The sequence below is a fragment of the Phymastichus coffea genome, unplaced genomic scaffold, assembly GCF_024137745.1.
Source record: "Phymastichus coffea isolate CEN01 unplaced genomic scaffold, Cenicafe_Pcof_1.1 PCOF00044, whole genome shotgun sequence".
NCBI classification, from domain to species: Eukaryota; Metazoa; Arthropoda; class Insecta; order Hymenoptera; family Eulophidae; genus Phymastichus; species Phymastichus coffea.
Window position 1 is genome coordinate 624,955 of NW_026706855.1, and position 18,466 is coordinate 643,420.

The 18,466-nt window shown below is 40.7% G+C and overlaps 5 protein-coding genes across 8 annotated transcripts; 3 read left to right on the forward strand and 2 right to left on the reverse strand.

Annotated features, from left to right (window-relative positions):
• Window positions 1-339: 339 nt before the first annotated feature.
• Window positions 340-6,875, forward strand: LOC131664449 (uncharacterized). Of its 3 annotated transcripts, none has more exons than XM_058935542.1 (4): window positions 340-688; window positions 1,015-1,449; window positions 3,538-3,706; window positions 4,861-6,875. In XM_058935542.1, exons 2-4 carry the CDS (start codon window positions 1,120-1,122, stop codon window positions 4,932-4,934), a joined length of 573 nt encoding a protein of 190 aa, XP_058791525.1. In that variant the 5' UTR covers window positions 340-688; window positions 1,015-1,119; the 3' UTR covers window positions 4,935-6,875. The 3 variants fall into 3 exon arrangements, with proteins under 3 accessions (XP_058791525.1, XP_058791527.1, XP_058791526.1); XM_058935544.1 differs by having other exon boundaries at window positions 3,541-3,706; XM_058935543.1 differs by having other exon boundaries at window positions 1,045-1,449.
• Window positions 6,876-7,050: 175 nt separating this feature from the next.
• On the reverse strand, window positions 7,051-9,493 carry LOC131664448 (26S proteasome non-ATPase regulatory subunit 12). 2 transcript variants are annotated; one of them, XM_058935540.1, is made up of 7 exons: window positions 9,356-9,451; window positions 8,798-8,964; window positions 8,479-8,715; window positions 8,124-8,410; window positions 7,816-8,040; window positions 7,587-7,743; window positions 7,051-7,501 (listed from the first exon to the last, which is right to left on the reverse strand). In XM_058935540.1, the coding sequence occupies exons 2-7, from the start codon at window positions 8,960-8,962 to the stop codon at window positions 7,211-7,213; spliced, it is 1,362 nt and encodes a 453-aa protein (XP_058791523.1). In that variant the 5' UTR covers window positions 8,963-8,964; window positions 9,356-9,451; the 3' UTR covers window positions 7,051-7,210. The 2 variants fall into 2 exon arrangements, with proteins under 2 accessions (XP_058791523.1, XP_058791522.1); XM_058935539.1 differs by having other exon boundaries at window positions 7,052-7,501; window positions 8,798-8,967; window positions 9,356-9,493.
• A 316-nt stretch (window positions 9,494-9,809) lies between these two features.
• On the forward strand, window positions 9,810-11,239 carry LOC131664419 (autophagy protein 12-like). Its single transcript, XM_058935476.1, has 3 exons — window positions 9,810-10,512; window positions 10,595-10,731; window positions 10,809-11,239. Exons 1-3 carry the CDS (start codon window positions 10,317-10,319, stop codon window positions 10,929-10,931), a joined length of 456 nt encoding a protein of 151 aa, XP_058791459.1. The 5' UTR covers window positions 9,810-10,316; the 3' UTR covers window positions 10,932-11,239.
• A 142-nt stretch (window positions 11,240-11,381) lies between these two features.
• Window positions 11,382-14,334, reverse strand: LOC131664417 (cilia- and flagella-associated protein 52). The gene is made up of 10 exons (XM_058935474.1): window positions 14,289-14,334; window positions 14,015-14,214; window positions 13,769-13,946; window positions 13,173-13,693; window positions 12,937-13,109; window positions 12,722-12,870; window positions 12,512-12,657; window positions 12,304-12,455; window positions 11,681-12,246; window positions 11,382-11,615 (listed from the first exon to the last, which is right to left on the reverse strand). The coding sequence occupies exons 1-10, from the start codon at window positions 14,332-14,334 to the stop codon at window positions 11,410-11,412; spliced, it is 2,337 nt and encodes a 778-aa protein (XP_058791457.1). The 3' UTR covers window positions 11,382-11,409.
• Window positions 14,335-15,343: 1,009 nt separating this feature from the next.
• Window positions 15,344-17,430, forward strand: LOC131664418 (baculoviral IAP repeat-containing protein 5). The gene is made up of 4 exons (XM_058935475.1): window positions 15,344-15,496; window positions 15,604-15,804; window positions 15,960-16,080; window positions 16,174-17,430. The coding sequence occupies exons 1-4, from the start codon at window positions 15,462-15,464 to the stop codon at window positions 16,285-16,287; spliced, it is 471 nt and encodes a 156-aa protein (XP_058791458.1). The 5' UTR covers window positions 15,344-15,461; the 3' UTR covers window positions 16,288-17,430.
• The last annotated feature ends 1,036 nt before the right edge of the window (window positions 17,431-18,466 follow it).

The window sequence follows — 18,466 nt, forward strand, 5'->3', positions numbered from 1 at the left end:
ACACTGTATTTTGTCGTGCAAAATGATTCACAGGCACATAATGATATAGTTGTCTGTTATGCGTGGCCCCGAATAATGTTTTCGTCTGCTCCAAAATGCAATTCATAAGATAATCCAAATGTAATCTTCTCGAAAATAAAATTGTTTCACAACCAACTGATAAAGGAATAAATGTAACGTTGCAAAATATAATCATTGCTGTATTTCTCAATAATTAAGTGTGTGAATGTCGAGCCAAAGTAAAATACCGAGTAAGCAACGTAACATACGGTCGTTTAACGGCAAAGTGCAAAAAGTCGCCGCAAATGAGAACCGGGCGCACTCGCCACTCGCGCGATCAGCCTTCAAGAGCGAGGCTCGCGTGAGCTGAATTGATAGCTACTGCGTGTGCGCCGCGCACACATATCCGTCGAAAAATTTCAAAGTTACCAGGCGAGATTGTCGTGCGAGACACGTGTATCGTAGTGTGAGTGTTTAATGTATGCAAAACCAGGCGGCAAGGTGTAAACACGAGGCAATCGCATTTTGGGGTTTATACGTGAAAGCTGGCAGGAGTAGCACAACAAGGCGTGCGATCGCGTTTCTTACGCGACGCCCAGCTGAGCGATTCCGTGAAGAGGAAGAGAAGAATAATAAAAATTATATACGCAAAAAGGCATCCGCACTAAGGATGCACCGTGTATGTAAGGTACGTGTTGCGTGAAGCCAAGTGTACGTACACTTGAACTTTCTGCAAGGTGTATTTTTAGTGCAAGTGTTGTGCTGCGAACGTGCGTTCCTTCTCTCTCTGTCTCTCTTCTCTCTCTCTCTCTCTCTCTCTCTCTCTCTCTTTCTCACTCGGTTTTTTTCGTTTTCGTTGAAGCTGTTTTCATTATCGTTGTTTTTTTGTTCATTCGAGAGTTCGATCGTGCTTGTCGCACGAATAAGACGGAGTGAGAGAGTGAGAGCAAGTTATTTTTAGTTTTGCACTTCGCCTCTTCACAACAGTAGTTTGTGAGATTTTTTATTCTCTAGGAAGTGTATCTAAGGAGGATATCTTTGCAGCCCCAGATTATCTTAATCTGATGCACACACTGGTTGGGCATGCTGTTGCTATTTCTAGCTTAGATCAAGAAGAACATGGCCTCTCTCTTCGAAAGCCCTTACCTCTCTAACAGACTCCGACAGATCGAGGAAAGATACGAGGAGCCAACTACCTTTGGCAAGTGCGACTGCACCAGTTACAGTTACTTAGCACTTAGCATTGTACTATGCACCATTGGCACTGCCATCACTGTTTTGGCATTAGGAGATGTCGTTGATGGTCATATATTCTCACACTTGGGACACATGTGGTTGGTAGGACCAATTTTCATATGCTCGGGCATCATGGTTGCAGTCAAGTGTATACTCTACCTCAGAAGAAAATCAGTTATTCAAATGATCATCCACCAGCGACAACTATTTAGGGTAAGCATAAAGTTTTTCATTTTGTTAGAAGTTCGAAGTGAACATCAGATATTGTTGTGTTTTTCGATGATTGGCAATAATAAAAGTGTGTCATTGTTTTATCAAATGTTTGCATACATTAAAACCAATCATCTTTTGTCAATCCTGCTGAATAAGAATTTTTAACAAGTATGTAGAAGGTCATTACTGCTCAAGTTATTGCCTATTATTATTATATCTCCTCAAGTATCTTAAAGTGTCTATAAGTGATCAAAGTTTATCAATGTTAATTGAAAGTCTGACATCAGAAACCACAAAGTGAATTGTTTGTGGAAAAAACTATACGTGACATTTGGCTCTGATTGAAATATTTAATTCAGGTAGCTTTTGTTCAAATGATTAATTACAAGACATTTTTATCTGAAATGATTGGACTAATCTTTCCTTATAAATTTCTGATTCAATCAATTGTCAGCCGACGCGTTTTTCAATGCTTCAAGTTCAAGTGAATGTAAACCGTTCAAGAAAAAATTTGTACAAATACCCCACTTTTCACTTGATACTACCTCTGCCTCTCTTTTCACTTTTCTTTCTATGGCCCAATTGAGAACCTGTTTACCTAATTAAGAGAAAAAACAACTCTGAATTAACGGCGACAATTAGAAAATTATAGATTTGTAGGATTTTTTTGTTCGCACGGAAGTGGACAAAATATATTGGCTTGTCTCTTCTTCTTATTCTCGTTTTTTCTTTCATTATCGTTTACACACTTTATTGCCTGGCGCGAGTGCCACGGAAAAGCTTATGACACGAGATAAAGAGTTTATCTAATGTTTATTAGCGCGAGTCTGGATTTGAATCTGTCGAGTGAAATTCACTTCTCCGTGAAAAAAAAAAGAGACTTTCTACACTTTGGAGACGGACATTGTGCGTTTCTAACTACGAAAGACCGAAAGACATCGTCGTCGTCATCGTAGGAACCTTTCGCGCCACGGAAAATCCGCTGCCTGATTGCCTTTTTTTTTGCGCGAATAGTGTTAAACAACATGGCGCACCGCAAGGATAAAGAATTCGAGAAAAGATATCATCCGCATTCACACGTCACAGTGTTACCGAGAAAAAAAAAAAAAAAAACTAGTGTACCGCTATCGCGTTATTACACACTCGGTATAGTACAAAAGCCGCGAACGATCGCGCACAACGGTTGTCCGTGTCGGATTTATTTTTTTTAATTTTTTTTTTTTTTCCGCGCGTTCCGGGTTTCACGACCTGATTGCTCGTTAAGCCCGCGACAATCGAATCGATATCGCCTTACACACGCACCGAACGTGAGAATCCCCGCCCGACACCAATCCGTCGCTACGCCGGCGAGGAGGAGGCGACGTGCGCGCGTCGATCGACAGTTATCTTTGGGCCAAATCATCGGGCATAGCGACGAAACATAGCCGCCGCGGCGTTTCGGCAATCGAAATTTCTTTCGTCACTTGAGCAGCGACGTGCATTTCCGAAGAGACGTCGCGAAATCACACAGGAATGATTTCATTGAGGAACAAAGAGCTCTTCGGAGAGAGTAAAAAGGAGCGCGACAGTTAAAGGCGGCGTGCGCGCGTTATACGTATCCGTTTATCTCGAAGTTTGCGGTGCGCGCATCATCGCTCGGAAACCGGTATCGTTGCATAATAACGTCGAGCAATCGAAGCTCTGGTTCGTACGCGCCTCGCGGACTTGGTCGCGTCGAGCGACTTTTACAGGAAGCGCGAGACGGCTCTGACGGTGGTCGAACTGGCGCAGCGCGGCACGCAATCGGATCCTCGTACGCGTGGGATGCTGTCGGTCGCGCAACTCTCGTCCGAGCGCAGATGCGTTGATTCGATGCAGCTCTCGACGAAACTCTCTCACAATCGGCCGTCTGTTCGCCGAGCTTGCGGGAAATCTCGCTCGCGCGTACGATTTCAATTGCAGAGCGACTTTTTGTCCTGTTCCCCGGCGTTCGCGCGAGATTACGAGGCGTTCCGCGCTGTACCATTGCCTGGATATCGAACGATCCGCGATGTCAACGTCGAACTGTCACCCGGCACCGTCACCAAATGATTTGTCTTGTCTTTTCAGCAGCACCTGCAGGGCTTCGGCAGCGGGCAGGCGTTGTCGTCGTCGGGCAGCATGACGCCGGGGCCGCCGGCCTACGAGGCCATCGCGCAAAGTCAAGGTCCGCTCATACATCAGACGGAGCTGCCACCGCCCACCTACGCCGAAGCCGTGGCCCTGCTCCAGCAACAAGGCACGGCGCTCTTCCTCTCCTCTCGCGCCCCGGACAAACCGACCGAACGAGCGCGCTCCACGCGTCGCATGACCAAGGCCTGAACGACGGCAGGCCACGGCGGCGAGATTTACATTGAATCGGAATTGTTTCGCCAATCGCCGTAATAACGCGCCTCCTCGGTATTCCGCGTCGGTAATCCCACTCAAATTTCATCCTCGGCTAATTTCGCGCGCCACGCCAACTGTTTTCTTTCTTTTTTCTTGCCGCCGACGCCACCGCTGCTTTCACTTTCGTTATTCCATCCTCAAGAACTTTCACCCGGCAAAGTTTGAAATTCGCGGCGGATGTTGGAAAAGAAGCAACGCGATAACTCCTTACGTAAAGGATCCTGCGATTGTGATTTGTCCGTACGACAATGCCGTGCGCTTTTCTCAGCCTAGCAGATCTTCTTGACGTTGTGTTTCTTTGTTTTGCTGGTTGTCTGCGTGCGTTCAGATATATCGTCGTTTAAATTTCATTTTGACCGTGGTCGAGAAGAAAATATCCTTGCTTTGAGAGGAAACGTGGAGCCTCGTCTTCCGCAATGAAGCTCAAGTTGGTCGCGAAGGTTCAATGGAAATTATGATTTTAAAGCGCAATAAATATTCATACCGGTAAGCCGTATTACAGCGAGAAATTTGTGTTAAAACGAAGACGCGAAGTAAAGTTCGTTGTTTTCAAAATGAAAAAGAAGTGCATCCGGCTGGAAATTGACGAGAAATCTGCGTTTTGAAATTGGGAACGCCTTATCAAACACGTGCCCGTTCGTCACAATATCTTTCGAAACGCAGTGCAAATTCCTCGTTCATTACTTCGCGATTTCGAACTATTTTTTTTTATCCGACGACAGTCCACGTGCCGACAGAGATAACTCGAGAAAAAATATCGCTAAGGCAATGAAACTCACGCGCGCAGCTCGAAATCAACGTTCATTCTCGGTCGTGCAAACCGCCAATTTACATTTAATTGTTAAACGAGTTCTTTGCGATTCTCGAATCCCACAGTCCGTACGACTCCCTTGCCACGACAGACTTACAAATTAAGCCAACCCCCTTCGTAGCAACGGCAATCACGCGAGAGCGTGCGAGCTTCGCCACGACTGCCTTCTCTCACGTGTCTGCCTCTTCTTTCAGACGCAAAGCCGTGCAGCACTGCCGATAACATGACCACGACGGTGGATGCGCCGAGGCCAGCTTGCAAGCCATGATGATGATGTATGACACAACTTACTTACTTAAGTGCCTTTTTATATACAATGTAACCCTTAAGTTTTGTCCACGCCGAAGTGCGCGAACGAGGTGAAAGTTTTCTCCTCGCGATCGAAAAAACACGACGTTTGTCACTGCTGATAACTGCGCGAATAAATGTGTGCGAGCGAGAGACTATGATTTATATCACGCGGATATTTACTTCGTAGGCGATGCTTTTTCGTTTGTTTTTCTTTCTCTTATTGATTAATCCAACTCCTACAGTCGCTTAAGAGACAACTTTGTACATAGGTAATTAAAAATGAAAAAGCCAAAATGATAATGGCTGCGTATTTTTGTATTATATATACCGCATAAATCTTAAGACTGCTGCTATTAATGCCTTACGTACTAAGATGATGCACAGATTTTCCTCTTCGTATATAATTTTAACAAGGAGGGAAGGGGCGACGAAGATCAAATGCGATTTAGCGATTTATAATGAACCACTAATTCGAAACAGTATTAAGTCGATGCTGAACAAACGATCAGACTCGAGAATAACGCCTCGAGCAGATTTTGTTTCTTTCTTTCCAATGGTGCACACAAATTCGTTCTTTTTTCATTACGGGCAATTACACTTAAATGCTCTTTTAACTTACTTTTGAGCCTCAGCTATGCGGATAAAGGCTCGTCGGAATAATTGCTGACCATGTGTTGAGTTTATGTAACTATAGCTATTTTAAACGAGTGACGCAACGCAAAAGTGCACACAGTTCGAATATGTACGTGTACTTCTGAAAACGTATATTTTTATAGGGAAAGAAAACGAACGCCATTGTTGTGTCTTATGATAAACCTTACATGCGCAAATTAATATCTAAAGTGAGATTAAAATTTGATGATTCTGTGTACATGATTCATTTTGTAAACACCACAAGTGCTCAGTCACGAGCAAATATCACCCTCTTCAATTACTGAATACCAGTTTAACGAAGTCGCCAACTTAATTTTTATTATTCCATGTGATGTTTTGTATATAATTATTATAATAAAACAAATATAAAATACGCAGTCTTTTATTAAACAGTGATTTCTTATAAGTTTATCTCATACGTAGTATCTTTGGAAAAATTAAAATAAATTGAAATTTCATCTTTATTAGATTATCAACAAGTTTTGTTCTCATTTTATTAATAAAAAAAACTTGTAGAAGAAAAATCGTATTTTTACAAATAGTTCCGTAACAAAAAGTTATGCGAACCCCACCCAGTCCTTCATGATCGATAAATATTTCAATGTTAAGATGAGTTGTCAGTCGAAAAATATAACAATGACACTCATCACAAGCACAAAATTACATCTTACACAAATTACATTCTTACCAAAACAATGACCCAAGACTAAACTCTATTGTTGTTTTCATTAAATTTAACAAATAGACTATTCGTTGTTAATCTTAATATAAATTCCACTTGTTTAAATTAAGACAAGTGAATCTAGAAACGATCTAGTTAATAGGATAGTGAGCGTTTACGTCGACTTGATGGTTACGCTTTGCTAAAGCTTTCGTCAACGATTCGAACGCGATGCAGTGGCTTTTGTTGTGTAGAAATATGTACAATATCCGGTGCGCCGAGTTTACGGATACCGTTGTCGGCAATATCGATTCAATTCAGTTTGTAAAAACGACGACGATGTATCAGTTATGCACATATCAATATTGTCGATCGTCAGCATTTTTGCTTGATGTACAAATCTACTGAACTTTTACGATGTTATTTTTTGCATGCTCTCGCAGAACTTGATCCAAAGAAATTATTTGTCAACCATTTGTGTATGCTATGATATTTATGGCATTTCGAAATGTCAAAGCGATTGAGTTCCCTATAAATATAATATAATATAAATATAAATAAAATCCAAGATTTCAATGTCTCGTACAATTACATCACTTTAAAAACTTTATAGATTTAAATATTGGATCAAGCATGACACATTTTCTATGAAAAGAGCAATGATCACAGTAGTTAAGTAAAAGAATTCATATTGCAAAGAAGGATCTAGACAACAAATAAATACAAACTCAAATAAATTTACGTTGATTTTATTATTAAATAACATGTAATAGTTGTTACTTTAAATTCTGCACGTTAATCAAATAATGACACAAGAAGGAAAAAGTAAAGCGCGAGCGTTGTGTGTTGTGTTGGTGTATCGGTGAAAAAAAAGGAAAAGGAAAACAGTCCCACGGCAGAATAGTTGTGTAAGAATAATAGTAGTAGGATTTAGCCATTCACGCTTTGGCGCTGGCAAGCATTTCTTCTTGGTGGATCAAGTGAGTAGTATTGTTGACGAGGCTCATGAGCTTCGACAATGAACTTGCCCACTCGTCGAGTAAAGCAGCTGGTTCTTGTGTTCTTGTGAAACGTACGACACCGGCAGGTCGATCGGTACGAGCACTAATTACTCCAGTCTCAACAAGCCGACAGAGACATTGCTCAGTTTCATCCAATGGTAAGTCCAGAAGCTCGGCCATGCGGGTAAGGGTAATTCGTGTATAGTATTTGGCCATTATTCTGATGTTCTATAAATATTAATTTATTATAAAAATCTGTCACAATGGAACATATTCTAATTAAAAAAATTAAATCTTAAAAAGCAATACTTACATGTTCGACTACTCGATTCCTCAGTTCACCCCAGCGCTTACGTCCTTCTTCTGTATTCGAGGAAAATACTTCGGTCGAGCGTAAGTTCTTCTCGTAAATCTCGCATAGACCAGACCATTTTATCAGCTCAGGATTAACAAACAGCCGTAAAAGCTCTCTAAATCAGTAACGTAAAATATTCAATGCTCAATTACAAATTGTCACAGTCATGACAAAACAAAATACGTACCTGTAAATCGGAATCTCTTCAAGAAGTTTATCAGCCAACAATCTGTGCGTAAGATCAGCTTGTTCAGGTTCGTGTGGAGCAAGGATGAGATACAAAACAGCTCGAGACAGAGCGATATGCCTTCTCTCCGCATCAGCCTTGATAGTAGGAGTTTCCAAAATTGCTCTGTTATGACGGCAAAGTTCTAAATACCAACCCTCGTGACGGGCCAATTCCATCATCAATCTGAAATTTAAAAAAAATAATATGCGATTATTAAAAAAACTGTAATTTCATTTCAAGATATATTCTGTAATTTTGACTCTTACTCATAGTATTTCAATTTTAGTGCTTGTGTCTCCTCATCGTTTTCGTCCTCGAAAAATTTGATATTTATTTTCTTAGCTATAATTTGGGTGCGCACAAAATCGTTCTTTATCAAACAAAGACGGATCTGTTCCAGTATTAAAGAAGCTTTCTCTTTTCTTGTCATGCTACCGTAGGTTTCCACCTGTAATTCCAGCATTACTGTAGCTGCACCAGATACATCACCATCCTCCTCTTTCAATTTTGCTAACTTATGAGTTAATCTTGCTCTTTCAACTTCAACGTAGATCTGAAAACAAAAATTTGTTAACACTGTCACTCTAAAGAATTATTAAAAAATAACCATTGATATCCTACCTTGCCTTCGGTAACAGATCGTAAGGTTTCTATGAGCTTAATCATAGTTTCTCTATCTGGAGTTTTGTCAATGTAATTACAGCATTCTTGTACCATTTTTGTAACAGCTTGCTTCAATTGTGATCTCCTTTTCGACAAAAGAACAATATGTTCATTCAGGGCAGCCCAATTCTTTGCTTCAAAACATATCTCTACAATTGCTATGAGAACCCTAGATGTTGATACCATGTCTGAGGCCTACAAAACAATAAACAGCTCATTGAAAAATATATCTATAGTAATAATGCCTGAAAATTATGAATTATAAAGCTACACTTACAGTTCTGGTAAGTTTTTCTAAAGCTAAAAGTTGATCTAGAGCATCATGCAATTTCCCTTCTTTAGCTAACTTTTTACATTCTGGTATTTTTGTATCGCAGTTATTGCTGTAATCCACCTCCATTTTCACTATCCTTCCTCCATCCACTATTGTTATATCTGCCATAACTGCTATAAATAAGATTTAGAATTTTGAACTATTTAAATTATTCAAATACATGTACAAACAACAATTATATTTAGGTTTATCATTTGAATAATTTCAGATGCATTCTAACAACTGCTTCAAACGCCTATTTTTGGCTATATGATTACAATGCACTTTTTGGAGCATTTATGAAAAAAAATCTTTTCACTGCTGAAAAGCTATAACCTTTGGTATAAGTAAACTACAAACATAAAATAAAACTATGAGTTTTAATTTTTCTAAATGTATTTCACTCTCAAAAATATAATTAAAATAGCAGAACGTAATTGAGGTTATTCTTTTAAATCGGTGTTGTTAAAATGTATCTTATCACATTTGAATTTAATGAAAACGATCAAATTATATATTTACTTGATTGAATTACACAAGCAATTAGTAAAACTAAAAAGTTTAACGTTCAAAACTAATACAATAATGTAAAAAAGGACTTGTCGCCGTCCTGTACGATCAAAATATAGAGACGCGGCTCAGCAGTTTCACAAACTTCTGAATTCTCCAACACACTTGCCTCGTCAAATCGTCAGCCGAGGATTGATACTCCTCGGGTCAATTGAACTATTATTCTGATTGAATATTCTTATCAATCGTAAATTACTCGAGAATTAATTTTTATTTAATTAATAAATTTAAGTTTCAAATTATTTTTAATCTAAAATTGTGATATTATCGAAACGAGTACAAATAACATGACAAAAAATACAATCTAAATTTTACGTGAATCGTTCACAATGACTTAAGCAGTAAGGCAATACAGCTGTGTGTATTTATTTGTCAATGGTGTGAGTACATTGTTGCTGGTGTGATGTTTTTTCTGAGATTCGGTAAGATAGGTCCCTGTAGAGTGTACTTATTTATACACTTTGCGTTGTAACGAAGCGATTGAGCGACTTCTTGGTGATAGAAAATAAGCTTTAAAAAATTTCCAAGTGTCTCCATTCAGTGTTAGGTTTCAATGGTTTATCTTGAAACAAGAGCTCCTTGAGGTTATTAAAGTCATTCGACCACACATACATATTCATACTCATATACATAGGCACGCGTGGGTAGGCTAAGGCAATAATATCTGGTTGGTACAGTAGAGTACTAGAGTTTTGTGGTTTTGTGGTGCATCTGTCATTCGGAACATAACCTATTTGCGAAAGTTCCTCTTCATCGTTGGTAAAGAAGTCGATGAATGACAATTGAGTGTCCACTAAATTCCAAAATGAAGAGAAAATTATTACTATCGAAAGCGTAATGCGATTAAGTAGTGAGCATGATGCAATTGTAATCAAAAGACAAGAGAAAAAAAATATTAGTGAAAGATAAAACAATGTCTGATAAGGAAGAAGACGCCACCAGTGCACTTGACAATGGCAGCGAAAAAACAAAAGCAGAAATACCAGAATCTACGACCAACGAAGATGTACCGCCTCAGAGTCCTGTTGCTGAAACTTCTTCGGATGTCAACATTTCTACTACTTCGGCGAACAGTGAAGCAACTCCAGCACCTACAAAGGATAAAAAGAGTGAGCATTAACCATTGTGTATTGATTTTTTTGCATCGATATTCGGAGATTTTTTATTAATTTTTTTTCTGCTTGTTTCCAGTTGAAATATTGCTCAAAGCCACTGGGGATGCTCCAATTATGACCAAAAAGAAATGGGCTGTCAAGCCTGATCAAACTATAGGTTCTATTTCTGAGTTTATCAAAAAGTTCATAAAGTTAGGAGTTGAGGAAAGATTAGTAAGTAAAAAATGAAATATATCGAAAGAATGCTTGTTATACATTGCAAGTTAGGAATGAGATTTATTTTTTTACAGTTCTTGTACATAAATCAAGCATTTGCACCAGCTCCAGACCAAACAATGAAGAATCTATACGATTGTTATGGGACAGATGGTAAACTGATAATTCACTATTGTAAGAGTCAAGCATGGGGTTGAAAATAACAATGCCAAAAGCAGAAAACAGACTATAAGTTGTGCCAGATTATGTTTTGCTTTCCGTGCAAGAATTCAAGTCAAGATATTCTCAAGTGGTAAAGAAGAGTTATGTGATAATTTATTTTGTTTTACAGTGTTGTTTCCTTTTTTTCCTATAGAAGTGTTCTAATAATAGATTTTAAGAACTGTCTTAAAATGATGGAAGCTTTTTTTTAAGTTTACATTTAAGTAAGTAATATGCAATCTATAGATAATAGGCACAAATTTTTTTATATTCAAAAAATTAAATATTAAAGTCTTATACATGTACATATAAAATGAACTGAGTCATTTGATTGACCATACACACAATAATAATGAAAAGAAAATGTTTTTCTCAAAAAAAGGTCAATTGATATTGTTATTTATAGGATTGATTGCTATTATTTGTGTTTTATTATAAAAAGTATGACTACTAAGTCACTCTAAGGAAAGCACTCTACACTAAGGACTTTCGTTCCAAGCTGCAATTATTTAGGCTTTTCTCGATGGACTTGCAACTCTTGACAGAACAGTCACTCTTCGTCGACTTGGACGACCTAGTAGTCTCAATTATTGGCGTTTTGGCTTCTTCAGCTTTGCATCGGCAGCTGTCCGGTAGCGGTTGAATCGGATCACACCTGCACAAGGCGCTGTCTGTATTACCTAAAAGTCAGATGTTCGTAATCACTGTTCCTCAAGCCTCCCAGATGCGATAACAATTACTTTACCTTTATACACGGCTTTAACACTTTCGACGGTGTCCGACCTGGGCGTAAGCCCAGTCACGTTCTCGTCGCCAAGGTCCAAGCTCAAATGTTTCTTCAGCTGTTCCTCCCGCAAACTGCAAGTGGATCTCGTGCTGATGCTCGGCGTGGACTTTTTAGAGACGTAACTGCCGGCACTCTTCGCTTCGAACGGACTCTTCCAGATCATAATCGCACCATCGGCACTAACAGTCACGATGTTCTTGCCATCAGGGCTGAACTTGACAGCAGTGATGATAGCGGCGTGGCCCATTCCCACGTGAGTGGTCTCTCCAGCGTCGTAGGACCAGAGTTTGACGACGCTGTCGTTGCCACCGGTGACGAAGTACTTGCCGTCGGGGCTGACATCGATGCTGTTGAGCGCACCGGCCCCGGAACCCTCGAGCTCGCGCACAAGCGAACCGTCGAGGGTCTCCCAGTAGGTGATCTTGCGATCCGTGCCGCAGGTAAGAATCTGCACGCCGTTGGGACTGAAGCACGCGTCCATGTACATGGTGTTGCCTATCAGGACCTGCTTCCTCGCGTAGCGCCTACGAAGAGGAAGCGTGAGCGAGGCTCGCGTTTGACGCGCGCGCGCGCAGACTTACTGGAGGTCCCAGACTATGCAGGTGCCGTCGGTGCTGGAGCTGATCACCTCGCTGCTGTCGCGGTTGACGTGCAGAGAGGTGATCGAGCCCCGGTGCTCCTTCATCACGCACACCAGCCTCTGCACTCGCGGCCCTATCTCCCACACTCTCACCTGGGGCGCAATTACAGCGGTGAGACGCGTACGTCGCGCGCGCCGCGGCGACTTACCTGACCGTCGCAGCCGCCGCTGATGATCCTCTTGCCGTCCCTCGTCAGCGTGACCGCGGACACGGCCTTCACGTGCGCGTTCAGAATCGCGAACAGCAGCCTGCCCGTCTGCGGCGCGAAGGCGCGCACGATGCCGTCGTTCCAGGCTGAAAACCGAGGCCACGGCGTGTGAGTACTCGACGGCGCGTGCGGCGGACCGCCTCTACCCACCGGACAGCAGCATTCGGCCGTCGCACGAGAAGCCGAGACTCGTGCACACGAAGTTGGGCAGCGTGATGCGCAGCAGCTCCTTCTGCGTGGCGAGCCGCCACAGCCGGATGTCGTTCTTGCTGCCCGTCGCGAAGATCTCCGAGTAGTTGCTGCGACGAAGAGCGAGGTGAGCTGCGGCCGGGCCAAGCGGCAAGCGGGCGCCGCTTCGTACTCACTGCGGGAACGCGACGTCGTAGATAGCGGCGGTGTGGCAGGTGAGCAGCAGCCGCATGTCGAAGTCGGCCAGCTTCACCTGGTAGATCTCGCTGAGGCTCGTGCCCACGATCGCGTACTCCTGCTTGTGCAGCAGCAGCGACGTCACGCCGCCGCGGACGTGCTCCGACAGGATCTACGCAGAAGGCCGAGGCGAAGGGGGAGGAGATGGAGAATGCGCGAGGCCAGCGAGACTCACGGTCTTGATTTGCGGCGTGCTCGGGCACTTGATCCTCGCGTCCGCCTTGGTCTTGCCCTCGACGATCGTCACCAGCTCGAGCGTGCCGTCGCCCGCGCCGACGATCATCAGGTCGGCCTTGCACAGCAGCAGGTTGCTCACGCCGCCGGAGTACAGGTCACCGACGCCGAGCCTGCGGTTCTTGGGACTGCTCGATATCCGGGAGTAGCAGCCGACCATCAGGGGCGGCTGCGCCGGCTCCGCGCGCTCCAAGTCGTGGTGGTAATTCAGTCGGGCCACGACGATGTCGCCGGAAGTGGTGCCGCAGTAGGCCAGCTCGTCCCTCTCGTCGACGACCACGCAGTTGAAGCACCTGCGCAGCTTGCCCACCCGGACGTCGAGCCCGCTGATCTTGCGCGTGTGCGGGTCGACGCGCCAGAGCTTGAGCGTGCGGTCGCCGGCCGTGACGAAGCACCGGTCGCGCAGGTTGGCGCGACAGAGCGCGTACGCGTTCCCGGCGATCTCCGTGCTCGCGAACGAACCTGCAACAGGCGCGCGCGTTCACTCACCCTGGCCCGGCGGACTCGGCGCGAGAGAGCTGAGAATGCGCCGATCACCGCACACCGCGTCGCCCTTGCGCACGTCCCAGATGACCACGTTGCCGTCGTCCTTGCCGCCCAGGCTCACCAGGTAACTGCCCTCGCAGCTGAAGCACAGGTCCTCCACGCGCACCTTGTGGATCTCGTGGCTCGCGTGCAGCTTCCTCGCGTGGTAGTCCCAGATTATCACCGTCGTCTGCGCGCCCCAAATCCAGCCTCGTCACGACGAACGTTCCGAAAGCGCGCTCGCGCTCGTCGCCTCACCTTGAATCCCTGATGGTTGATCTGGCCGGAGGCGACGAACTTGCCGCAGGCCGAGATGCACATCGCCGATATCAGGTTGGTGTGGCCCGACAAGAAGCTCTGCGCCCCCGTCGCCACGTGCTTGATGGTCACCTTGTTGCCCATCGGGTAGACGAAGTGCTGCTGGTCCGGGTGCAGCTGCAGTCCATTCTTCGTCAGACCTGCAATCAGCGGTTGGCTGTCACGTCGCCAATAATCACGATCAGCCTCGCCGCGGATGACGAAGGACACTCGCCGTCGAAAGCGATTATCCCGCTCGGCTCCAAATCCTGAATGTCCATGCTCGCGTCGACGAAGGTGGACTCGCAAAGGGAGGTTAACGAGTCGCACGGCCAATTCCAAGCAGCGTTCTCCCGTGAACAGGCTGCCGTGGTAACCGTGTAAACAGGCGTCAAACCGAAGCGAACGTTCATGGGCATATTGCTTTGCGCGTCTCCCCCGACGCGACTTTTTAATAGGATTGCAGTGACGGCCGGTTGTTTCGTGAAATCGATGTATACGCCAGTCGTCGAGCAGCTCCGTCCATAGGGGGATTTCGCACCGCGTGTGCTGTGCGATCTCACTTTGTAAGTTGCCCTGTCGTTCGATGTCTAAGTAATGAGATTCGCTTTGTTGGCTTTTTATTGCTCACTTTTAATTTGGGGCAACGAGAGAGACTTGGCACTGCTGGAAACGAGCGAACAGACAAAGTAACGGGGATGCGACACTTTTACTAATTGCAGCGGAAATGATAATTATTGATCTTTATGCAGAAGAAAAAGAAAAGAATTCTCATTCTTAAAGAATAAATATAATTATAATTCGACCTAGATGTAATCACTGCAACGACTACCCTTATCTCGTCGTTCAACCAAGAGAATTTCTGATTAGTGAAATCTCTAGATTCACAGACTGTGGAGGTAATAAAAAATAGACGAGCCTTCATTCGTTCATCCTTAGAGAATTACGGGTAGAAAAGAAGAGCTGATGAGTTGCAGTCAATTTCCCGCATGTTATTAATCGTAATTGATTCGTGAAAAATCAACGTTATAGTTCGTCCAATGTAGTTTTCGTATTGCCACTGCATAATAGATTTCTGCTGTATTCGTCCTCAGATTTAAATTTACCGCCATACATCGCAACTATAATCAAAATAAAATACACAAGCGTATTATTCACGAAATAAGGAAAAATCAATTTTTATTTATGAGATGTCCGTGCTAAAAAGACCGTTTTCTAATTAATTATCTCGTACTTTGAGTTTAAACAAATCATTCGTCAATTTTCTTTCCTGTCGTAATTACGCACTTGACTAATACAGTGCGAATGACAGTTTCGTTCGAATTTGAGTTGTTTAAGCAGCGTAAACAGTAGAAAGACGCGCCAAGTGCTATTTTAATTTTTGCAACGATTTGTTTGTCAATTAAAAATGACACAAAAAACTGAATCATTAAATTTAATGGAGTAAGTAGTAAAATATTTTTTCACTGTTATGTTGTAAGCTTAAATAATATCATGACGCTAACAAATAATTGATCAGTGAGAATCTAACCTCTGTAATATTTCACAAGGAATCTTAGTCCAACGTTTTGGAAAAAAGGACGATTACAGACTTTCAAGCATTGGCCTTTTAAATCAGACGAGCATTGTAATCCTGAAAGCATGGCAGCTGCTGGGTTTTATGCTGTCGGTGGTGAAGATGAGCCTGATCTTGCCGAATGCTTCATGTGCAGTAAGCAGCTTGATGGATGGGAGCCAGAAGATGATCCATGGTAAAAGAATAATGAATTTTCACTCTCCTTTTGTAGGTCAACTATTTTCTATTGTTTTTCAAATACTTATCTTATTTCACTGCATTACATCATACAAAATGTTTGTTTTATTGAAAGGGATAGACATCTTTACATAGATAATGATTTGTTTATAGGCAAGAACACAAGAAACATCAACCAAACTGTCCATTTGTGGAGATTAACAAAACTGACGAGAGTCAATTGACTGTCAAAGAATTATTCCATTTAATGGAAAAGCATTACAAAAGGAAGATGGTATTCATAATTTTTTTATTTATATTATATTATTATAAAATGGTTAGGTACTGTTCATAATATAAATTATTGATGCAATGACATATTTTCCAGACTGGCGATTTTGAAAAGTGCATTGAAGAAATGAAAAAAGAATGGAAAGCAAATGCTGATACTATTCCTGGAATATATGAGTCAGCAAAGAAAAGTAAGAAGAGTCTAGATTGATTATAAGCAAGGTTAGAGCTTAGTTTTTAAGATAGCTATCATATATTAAATTGTACAGATAACAAACATTTTTTCTATTTTTATAAAATTCTTTATATATTCATAGATGATAAATCTTAATGTAGCTATACTAGAATTTATTTTATTCCATCTTGCAATGTCAAGAATAAATAATATATGAGCGTCATTTTAAGAAATGTTTATAATTTTTTTTTTTTGCATTTTAGATTTATATTTACCGAATTATATTAATAAAATTATGGACGATACTTTTCACGCACAAACAAATTATTGAAATATATTTATTTATCGTCATAGTGCTCTTATAATCTTCAAAAAATTTCTTAAAGTAGTACATATATGAAAAATAATGACCAACAGACATATCCTCCAAGAGTAAATCGATTCTTATTTTTATTTCTCCTAGCCACCATACTCCCTTAAATTAAAAAAAATCAGTAATTGAATTAATTGCGAATTAACTGAGTTCGTCATAAATGACGCTTTCTTTTCCTTCACTAAAACAAATTAAAATATCATTATTTATGTACATTGAAATTTTACAATCAAACAATTGTATCAACAAAGAAAGTTTCAGTGTTGAGTAGATAAAAAATGAGCACGTAATATAAGGAAATACGAAGTGGCACACCAGTAGCCATCTTTTACCGTTAAACAAATTAAAGGAAATTATTGACTTTATTAGCCACAAAGAATAGAAAAATGAAATCACAGGCATGGAAAATTTATGTACAATCAATATTTGTGACAAAACTTGCGATAAGTGGCTCAGCAATCGAAATCAAATATTCGTAATGCGAATTGCATGCGACAAATGTTTGCAAAAATTCTGTTCGATTTGTTGATATTTCATTACAAATTTTGTTTTTAATGAAGAACTTTATTTTATGTTCATACATATATTGCATTGAAAATTTTAAATACATACTTTATATGCAGTAAATAATACATCTAAAAATCTATATGAAGGAACACAAATATTTCCCCATTTGTGACTTAATTTGTATGCTTTAAACTACCACTTTCTCTAATTAATTTAGCTTTGAAATTGGTACAGCTAAATTTACTTAAACATTTTTTTTCAAATGTATTTAGCAACGTACTTTATAATCAATAAAGTCAAACAATTTTGAATTTTTTCAATAATTTTCTGTATATTAAAATTTACGAGAGATTTTTTGATTATTCTTACTATTTGAATTTATACTTTGATGTATCAGTATTGTTATTTATGGCATAATTTGTTTTATATCAGTTAAATATATCAAATGAATATAAAAATCGTATGTCCGTCATAAAATTGCGACTACCAGCACTCCCTAATTAAAGTATCGGAATATATACAAGTATAATTTATAGAATTAATATAAAATTTGTTTTTAAAAAATAAGTAGTTAAATATCATTGTTTATGTTAATGCAAGATAAAACTTATGATTATAATATGGCACACGTGTATATCTTTTTATATAACACTAGGGACATCAGACGCGTTTCGCGTGTTTCATCTTCTTTTTTATTTCTTGTTATATTGATAACAAATTTAATGCAATAAATCACTTTTTTCAAAGGTGGATTTTTCAATTTTTGTTATAAAACATATATCACAGTGGAAAACATGTATTAGTAAAACAGTTCCGAGTATTCTAAATTCATGACTTATCGTATCGAAAACTGATATAAACAATCTCTGTACGGGTCAAACTACTATTAAACGTTTATCCTACTCTTTGAATAAAGATTAAGATATAACATTTTTTCAATTTTACACGTTCAAATATCAGATTATCAAAATAATTCCAAAGTATAACATCCTCTTGCTTCTACCAAACAATTTACTCGCTGTTCGTTTCATAAAATGAGTATAAAAATAATAACATTGCAATTATGATAAAATGAATTTTTATTACTAAAATCTCAGCTCGAAACCACATCGACAGGCAGATTTGTTGCTATAACAGTATATCACGTGACTATATCTCAGTCAATTAGATCACGAATAAAATGCTTCAACATGGTATCCATCACTTTTTGATAAGGGGATAAAGGGGTTTTTGTTTTACATATTTTTATCCAAGAAAAGTTATAGTTAATTAATTGTAATATGTAATTTTTGTAAATGGCAGTGCGTCTTTAACAATAAATAATGGCGTCTCTTT